Genomic DNA, 9,020 nt, shown 5'->3' on the forward strand with positions numbered 1-9,020 from the left:
GGGGAAATACAACGAGAGAAAATGGGGGAAATAATGGGGGAATAATGAGGGGAAAATGGGAATAATGGGGAAATAATAGGGGGAAAATGGGGGGAAATGGGGGCAAATGGGGAGATAATGGGGAAAAATGGGGAAATATAATGAGAAATAATGCAGGGAAATTGGGATATAATGAGGGAATAATGTGGGGAAAACAGGAGAATTTCCACCTAAAAATCCCCAAATTTCCCCAAATCCCAGGTGCTCCCCTGCTCCTCGCTCTCCACGGGCACCCAGGTGAGGCTGGGCACCTGCAACTCCACATTCTCCACTCAGAATCCCCAAATTTCCACCTACAACCTTTCTGAAACCCCCAAATTTCCACATAAAATCACTGCAAAACCCTCCCGAACTCCCAAATTTCCACCTGAAATGCCTGAATTTCCCCCTGAAGTCCCCAAATTTCCCCATAGAGTCCCCAAATTTATACCTAAAATCCCCAGAATTCCTCCTAAAACCCCCAATTTTTCCCCAGAATTCCCAAACCCCAGGTGCCCACCTGCTCCTTGCTCTCCACGGGCACCCAGGTGGGGTTGGGGATGTGCAGCTCGTTGTGGTTGGGTGCCAGGCGCCGGATTCCAGCTCGGAGCCGCTGCCCGTCTGCCCGTAGGCGAAGATGCACACCGGGTACCCGTCCAGGGCCAACTGGGAACGGGAATTTTGGGAATCCTAAGGGGTTTGGGATGGGCACAGGGGTTTGAGAATGGGCACAGGGATTTGGGAATGGGCACAGGGATTTGGGAATGGGCACAGGGAGCACTGACCCGTCCAGGGCCGACTGGCAAAGGAATTTTGGGAATCCTCAGGGGTTTGGGAATGGGCACAGGGGTTTGGGAATGGGCACAGGGAACACTGACCCATCCAGGGCCAACTGGGAATTCCAAGAGTTGGGAATGGTCAAAGGGTTTGGGAATGGTCAGGGGGTTTGGGCATGGTCAGGGGATATGGGGGATTTAGGAATGGTCAGAGGGGTTTGGGAATGTTTGGGCAGATTTGGGAATTTGGGATTCCCAGAGGGATTTGGGAATGGTCAGGGGGAATTGGGATTCTCAGATTTGGGATTCCCAGGGGAATTTGGGAATGATCAGGGGGATTTGGGGTTACGGGAGGGGAACTGGGATCAGGACTGGGGGGGATTTGGGGGTTCCAAGGGAATTTAGAGAGGGATGATGGAATTCTGGGAGGGATTTGGGAGGAATTTGGGAATTCTGAGAGGATTTGGGAGGAATTTCAGAATTCTGAGGAGATATAGGGGAAATTTTTGGTGTTTTGGGAGGGATTTAGGGGGGGATTTGGGGGATTCGGGAATTCCAAGGGAATTCAGAGTGGGATTATGGAATTCTGGGAGGGATCTGGAAGGAATTTGGGAATTCTAGGGGATTTCGGTGGACTTTTGGTGTTTTAGAAGGGATTTTTGGGTTCAAGGAGGACTGGGGAGGATTTGGGTGAAATTTGGGAACTCTGAGGGGAAATTTGGGAATTCTGAGGGGGAATTTAAGTGAGATTTGAGGGTCTGAGGGGGAAATTGAGAGGAATTTGGGAATTCCAAGGGAATTTGAGAGGGAATTCTGGAATTCTGGGGGGATTTGGGAATTCCAAGGGAATTTAGGGGGGAATTTTGGTGTTTTGGGAGGAATTTGGGAACTCTGAGGGGAAATCGGGGTAACATTTGAGGGAATTTGGGAGTTCTGGGAGAAGATTGTGGGATCCAGGTGGGACACCTGGGATTACTGGGATCCAGGTGGGATTTTTGGGATCCAGGTGAGATATTCAGGATCCAGGTGGGATTTTTAGGATCCAAGGGGGGGGTTTTGGGACGCACACCTGGAACAGGAGTTGGATCTCCTGGAAGATCTCCTGCTGGGATTTGGGGTTGGTTGGATTTTGTGGGGAATAGAGCCGGATTTTGGGGAATTCCAGGAGGGATATTTGGGGTTTTTGGGAACCAGGTGGGATATCTGGGATCCAGGGGGGTTTGGGACGCACACCTGGACCAGGAGCTGGATCTCCTGGAAGATCTCCTCCTGAGAAGCCGCAGGCGGGAAGACGCGGTCGAAGCTGAAGTCGTAGCGCAGCTCTGCGCGCCGCTCCCGGCCCAGCTGCGACTGCGGGGCAGAAAAACAGGATTTGGGGAAAAACGGGAATTCAGAGAGGGGAAAAGGAGATTGAGGGCAAAAAAATGGGGTTTGGGATGAGAAAAAGGAGTTTTGGGGAGGAAAAGGCTTTTTTTTTAGGAAAAAGATTATTTTTATGAGGGTTAAAAGCCCATTTTGGGGGAAAATCACTGATTTTTCAGGCAAAAAAAAAAGTCTCATTTTTTAGGGAGAAAAGGTCAGGTTTGGGAGAAAAATATCAATTTTTGGAGGAAAAAGCATTTTAATAGCAAAACTATTGTGAGAAAGGGCAAAGAAGGGGGATTTTGGTTTGGAAAGGGGTTTTCTTGGGGTTTATTTGAGAAAAAGGGAGATTTGGGGAAAAAATAGGATTTGGAGGGGGGGAAGAGATTTGGGGGAGGGGAAGAGATTTGGGGGAAGAAAAAGTCCTTTTTTGAAGGAAAAACAAACAGCCTTTTGGAGGGAAAATGTTGGGGAATGTTGTTGGAACAAGGCCACGATTCTGTGGAATACCTGCTCCAAAAAGCCTCTGTCCAAGAGCCCAAAGCAGGCTGTGTCTGAACCAGGGCTTGGGACGCAGCTCTGTCCCAGGCCGGGGAGCTGCCCCCGGTTCCGGGCTGGGAAGGAGACAAGGAGCACAGGCACAGCCCCGAGGATCGGCCGGGACAGGCCGGGCTGAGACAAAACCGCCCAGCGGAGCCGGGCCGGGCTCGGCAGCGCGGCCGGAGAACGAGCCCGGCCGGGGCCTGTCTGCCCCACCAGCAAATCCAGCACCCACCAGAGAGCCGCAGCTCTGAGGGGAAAAAAGGCCTCTTCTGTAACATGGGGATCTGTGGGGAAACGAGCATGTTTGAGAGAGAAAAAAGGACATTTTCGAGCGGAAATAAAGACATTTTTGAAAATAGAGGTTTTTCAGGGGTATTTTCAAGAAAAAAATGGTGTTTTGTGGGAGGAAAAGGATATTTTTTTGGGGGAAAAGGGTATTTTAGAAGGGAAAAAAGGGTATTTTTGAGGGAAAACAAGGTATTTTTGACAGGAAAATAACAGTTTTGAGGGGAAATGAACGGTTTTGGGAGAAGCAGACACTTGTGAGGCGAAAAAGGCCGTTTTTAGGAAATAAAGGCCTTTTGAGGGTGTCTTTGAGGCACAAAAAGACATTTTGAGAATAAAGAATATTTTCAGAGGGAAAAATACTTCATAGAAAATAAGAGATTTTTGAAGAAAAAAGTGCATTTCTGAGGGGAAATTAATGACATTTTGTAGGAAATAAAGACTTTTTGGGTAATAAGGGATTTTTGAGAAAAAAGGACATTTGAGGGGTAAAAAGAATATTTTTTTCAGTAAAAAAAGACATTTTTGTGAGAAAAAGGACATTTTTTTGGGGAAAAAATGACATTTTTGGGGCTGAAAAGGACATTTTTGAGGAGTAAAAAGCATATCTTGGGGAGAAAAAGAAGAACTTCATTCAGAGGAAGAAAAGGTCAATTTTTTAAGGGGAAAAGACATTTCTAATGGAGAATAAACCATTTCTGAGGGAAAAAATAGACATTTTTGAAAAAAACCCATACTTTCCTAAGAAGAAAAAAGGACTTTTTTTGGGAATAGGTATTTTTGAGGGGAAAATGCCATTTTTGAGGGAATTAAGGCAGTTTTTAAGGGGGAAAAAGGATTTATTGGGAAAAAGGCCTTTTTTGAGAGGGGAATAAAGGCATTTTTGGGGAATGAGGGATTTTTGAAGGAAAAAGGCCATTTTTGAACAAAAGAAAGGCCATTTTTGAGAGGGAAAAGCAGAAATTGTTGGGAAATCAGGCATTTTTGAGGGCAAAAAGGCCATTTCTGACAGGGGAAAAATGGAATTCTCGGGAACCTGGAGATCTTTTTGCGACAAGGGCCAGTTCTGAGGGCGGACTTTGAGGAGGGAAGTGAGGACTCTGAGCACTCACATCGTCGGGCCGGGTGAGCACGAGGCTGCGGGTGTCCTGAGAGGGGAAGTGCAGGTGGGGCATGCCCCGCTGGCGCTCCCGCTCCTCGGGCAGCAGCGGCCGCACACGGCAGAACACACGGATGTTCCCCTGGGAAAGCAAAAACATGGGATTGTGGCATGGAACTCATAGGCGTTCCCTTGGGAAAACAAAAAAATGGGACTGAGGCACGGAACTCAAGGGTGCTCCCCTGGGAAAACAAAAAAATTTTGGGATTCAAGCAATTAATTCATGGTTGTTCCCCTGGAAAAACCAAAAAAATGGGATTGAGATACGGAACTCATGGGTGCTCCCCTGGGAAAACCAAAACATGGGATTGAGGCATGGAACTCATGGGTGTTTCCCTGGGAAAACCAAAAAAAATCAGGATTCAGACATGGAACACGCAGACGTCGCCCTGGAAAACCCCAAAACTCGGGATTCAGTCACTGGGCCTGGTCTCTGGCTCGCCCCCCTCAGGAGCTGGTGTCTCCCCTCTCCCAGCGCACAGGGATATTTTCCTGCAGAACCCGCCAGCCCGGACTCGCCCCTCCAGCCTCCCGCTCAGGCGCTGTCCCGCAGAGCGGGCGGCCATGCCCACCCTGAGCTCCTGGATGTCGTTGTGCAGGCGGCGCCGCTCCATCTCCAGCAGGTGGATGTGCTCCTCGCGCTGGGCCAGCAGGCTCCGCTGCGATGCCTCCAGCTCCCGCAGCGCCTGCAGCTCCTGCAACTGCTCCTGCCGGCGGGAAAGCAAAACCCTAAAAACCCCATCTTCCCCTCGCTTCTGAGGGGTCTGCTGTGCTCGGTAGAGAAACCGGCAAAAAAACCCATTTCTCCTCATATTTTGCAGATTTTTCTGACATTCCCCCAGGGATTTGAGGTTAAAATGAGCAAAATTGATGCAAATCCCCATCTTTTGAGGTGTTTTCTGAGGGATTTCACTGGAATTGATGCAAAGCCCTCATTTCCCTACCTTTCTTTTTGCGCCCCCGTAGCGGATTTTTGAGTTGAAACACAGTAAAAATTATTTAAATTGCCATGTTTTGTTCCACATTTTGAATATCCTGAGGGAGTTTAGGTGCAAAATCAGTTGAATTGGTAAAAATTCCCATTTCTCACTATTTTCCCCGCAATTTGAGGCACTCCCTGAGGAATTTTGGCACCAAAAACTCCGGAATTGGCACAAACCCCTCAGTTTTCAACCTTTTTCTGGCACTCCTGCTGGGCTTCAGCTTGCAGAGCAACTGAATAGCTCTAAAATCCCATTTTTTCATGAATTTTGAAGCACCCTGAGGGATTTTGGCTGCAAAAGCAGCTGAATTGGTGAAAATTCTCATTTTTCCCACATTGTGAGGGATTCTCTGAAGAATTTTTGATACCAAAAACCAGAATTGCTGCAAACCCTCAAGTTCCTGCTGTTTTCTGGGGCCTCTGGAGCAACAAAACATCTCCAAAGTCCTGGTTTTTTGTGGATTTTGAAGAATCCCCTGAGGGATTTTGGCAGTACAAGCACCTGATGTAGTGAAAATTCCAATCTTTCCCAAGTTTTGAGGTTCCTCCTGAGGGATTTCGACACCAAGAATGCAAGAATTGGCACAAACCCCACATTTCCTGCCTTTTGGTGACCTCTGGCAGATTTTAGGTCAGAGAGCAACAAACAGCTCCAAAACCCCAGGTTTTTGCACATTTTCAGGAACCCTTGGGGGATTTTGGGGGGGCAGAATCAGCTAAATTGGTGAAAATTCCCATTTTCCCCATATTTCAAGGCACTTTCAGAGCACTTGGGTGCCAAAAAAGTCCAAATTGGTGCCAACCCCCATTTTCCCACCCTTGCTGGTGCCCCATTTCCCCCTCACAGCTTCCCACCATTTACTAACCCCCCCCCCAAAACAGATCTCAGATCATAGAGCAACAAAAGGGCTCCAAATTCCCGTTTTCCAGGGATTTCTCAGGAATTCCGGGCCCCACCTCAGCATTCTCCAGCTGCTGCAGCAGAGCCTGTGCCCTGCCCCAGGCCTCATCGCGCTCCTGCCGCCGCTGCTCCTCCTCGGCCTTCAGCCGCTGCTCCTCCGCCTTCAGCCGCTCCTCCTCCGCCTTCAGCCGCTGCTCCTCCGCCTCCAGAGCCTTCACCTTGTTCTGGCTCTGCTCCAGCTTCTCCCGGACCTGCGCCACCTCCACCTCCAGGGAGCTGCCCAAAGGAACGGGGCGATCCCGTAGGACTGGGGAGCCCCGGCTCTGAGGGGAGCTCCGGGGCTTTGCTGAGTTCCTTCAGGGCTTTAGGGGTAATCCGGGGAATTTGCGGAACACTCGGGAGGGTTCTGAGGGAGCTTTGGAGATCTTGAGGGGATTTAGGGTAAGTTCAGGGATTTTTGGAAGGGTTCTGAGGGAATTTTTGGGATCTGGAGGGAGTTCAGAGCAATTCAGGGAAATTTCAGGGATTTTTTTGAAGGGTTCTGAAGGAATTTTGGGGATCTTGAGGGGTTTTGAGGGGATTTAGGGAAATTTCAGGTATATTCAAAATGGTTGAGGGAATTTTGGGGCTATTCAGGGAAATTTCAATGAGTTTCAGAAGGATTCTGAGGGAATTTTGGGGATCTTGAGGGGTTTGTGAGTCTAAGGGGAAATTGCAGGGATTTTCAGAAAGGTTCTGAGGGAATTTTGGAGATCTTGAATTTCAAAGGCAAATCTGGGGGAATGTGGCATAGTGTGGGGGACTTTGGGGGAATCCCAGGATCTTTTGAAGGCTTTTACATAAATTTTAACAGGATCTTGAGATGGCCTAGGAAAACACATTTTGAGGATTTGGGGTGAATTTGGGGGGAATTGGGAATTTTTTTGGAAGGTTTTAGGGAAGATCAGAAGGGATCTTTAGTGGGACTTTAAACAGATTTTGTGGGTTTTTTTCTCAGCATGCCCACTCCCTCCAGAGGACTTTAAGGGATTTGGGGCAGTTTTTCTGGATTTTGGGGCAGTTTGGATGATTTTGGTCAGCTTTTGGTGGACTTTGGGGCAGTTAGGAGGGATTTTGGTGCAATTTTCCAGGATTTTGGTGCATTTCTCACACAACTGGGGGGGTTGGGGACACGGGGGGGACAACATGGGGACATGACATGGGGGAGCTCTGGGGACATCGGGAAGGGACTAAGGACATTCGGGGGAGCCTTGGGGCTGTGGGGTGCTGGGCCTTGGAGACATCAAGAGGGGCTTGGGGACATTGAGAAAGCTTTGGGGACATCAGAAGGGGCTTGGGGACATTAGGAGGGTCTTGGGGACACTGGGGGCAGGTAAAGGGGGGCCTTGGGGACACTGAGGGGAACTTGGCAGTGTCAGAGGGGAGCCTGGGGACATCAGGAGGGGATCCTGGGGCACCGGAGATGGACTTGGGGACACTGGGGACAGGGAAGGGGAGTCTTGGGGACACTGGGGAGGGGTCCTGGGGACACCGGGGGGGGGTCTCAGGTCTCACCGACTTGAGCAGCTGGCACTGATGCTGCCTTCCGGGGGCCATCTGGGGGCACAGGGACATTGGAGGGGACACAGGGACACTGGGGGAGGTTTGAACCCCTGGAAATCCCCCAGGTCACACTGAGCCTCAAAACCTCCTTTAAAATCTCCCAAACGTCCCCAAAGCCCCGAGGCCCCCAAATCCCCTTTAAACACCCCCAAATGCCTCAAGAGCCCTTAAAATCCCCCAATTCCACTTTCACTCCCCCAAACGCCACTAGATCCCCTTTAAATGCCCCAAAAGCCCTTTAACTGCCCCCAATTCCCTGCAACCACCTGTAAATCCCTGAAAAGCCCTTTCACTGCCCCCAAATCTGCCAAATCCCCCTTAAATCCCCATTAAATCCCCTTTAGCTGCCCCCAAATCCCCATTAAGTGCCCCCGAACCCGCCGAAACCGCCCCAATGCCGCCGCGGGGCCCGGGCTCCCAATGCGGAGCGGGGCCTTGGGCGCGGCCCGGGCGCCTCCGGGCCCGAGCCCGGTCCGCGATCGTTTCTGTCAGGGGACAAACGGCGTCAGGCGGCCCCGGCGCCGGGCCGAGGCGGCGAGAACCCGCCCGGGGAGGGCTCCGCACCTGCTGGGGCGGCCCCGCGGGCGGGCCCGCGGACAGGGCCCGCTTCTGCTGGGCCCGGGTCACCGGCAGCCGCGAGACCCTCGAGCTCGGCCCCGGGAGCTCAGCGGGACCGGCCTCAGGACGGGACGCCATCTTCTCCCGCGCTCTTGAAACCGCCGCGCGCCCACTTGGCCCCGCGCCGCGGCCAATGGCGGAGCGAGTTGGGAGGGGTGGTCCCGCCCCCGCGAGGCTCGGCCAATGGGAGCGCGGTACGGGCGCAGGGAGAGCCAATGGGAGCGTGGGGCGGGGTCAGGGTGCGGGCCAAGGCTGCAGAGGCGCGGGGCCTGAGAGGAAGGCGGGACCTGCGTGGTGGGAAAGGGCGGAGATTGGCTGAGCATGAAATGGGCGTGGCTTGCGTGCTGGGCGTGGCCACGTGGTGCAGGGCCGCTGGTGAGGGGCGTGGTCTGAGGCCAAGCTCCGCCCACAGCGCCAGAACAGCCCCAAATCCGCCCAAAATATTCCTAAATTCACCCAAACCTCCCTAAATCTACCCAAGACATCCCCAAATCTGCCCAAACCTCCCTAAATCTATGCAAAACGTCCACTCAAAACAATTCACCCAAACCTCACTAAATCCACCCAAACCTCCCTAAACCCACCCAAAATAGCCCCAAATGTGCCCCAAACCTCCCTAAATCCTCCCAAACGATCCCCAAATTCCCAAATCACCCAAACCTCCCACAACCTTCCCAGACAACACCAATCCTCCTCAAACCCACCCCAACGCCCGCCCTAAATCGCCCCAAAACCCCCCAAAGTCCCCAAATCCGCCCCTGACTCCTGTGACAC

The 9,020-nt window shown here is 51.6% G+C and overlaps 1 protein-coding gene across 4 annotated transcripts in view; it reads right to left on the bottom strand.

Moving 5' to 3' along the window:
• The window catches only part of LOC115493118 (carboxy-terminal kinesin 2), an 87,808-nt gene extending 79,408 nt beyond the window's left edge, over positions 1-8,400 (bottom strand). For 3 of the 4 annotated variants that reach the window (XR_012052565.1, XM_072921187.1, XM_072921185.1), the window contains exons 1-7: positions 8,193-8,400; positions 7,581-7,622; positions 6,083-6,302; positions 4,716-4,850; positions 4,097-4,225; positions 2,028-2,144; positions 539-684 (exon numbers count right to left, since the gene is read on the bottom strand). Coding sequence is in view for 3 of the 4 variants with exons in the window: in XM_072921187.1 (XP_072777288.1) it covers positions 539-684; positions 2,028-2,144; positions 4,097-4,225; positions 4,716-4,757 (434 nt within the window). In the remaining variant the exon portion in view is untranslated. The remainder of the gene's footprint in view (positions 1-538; positions 685-2,027; positions 2,145-4,096; positions 4,226-4,715; positions 4,851-6,082; positions 6,303-7,580; positions 7,623-8,192) is intronic. The other variant, XM_072921186.1, reaches the window with a different exon arrangement.
• Between the last annotated feature and the right edge of the window lie 620 nt (positions 8,401-9,020).

Source organism: Taeniopygia guttata, chromosome 35, assembly GCF_048771995.1.
Source record: "Taeniopygia guttata chromosome 35, bTaeGut7.mat, whole genome shotgun sequence".
NCBI classification, from domain to species: Eukaryota; Metazoa; Chordata; class Aves; order Passeriformes; family Estrildidae; genus Taeniopygia; species Taeniopygia guttata.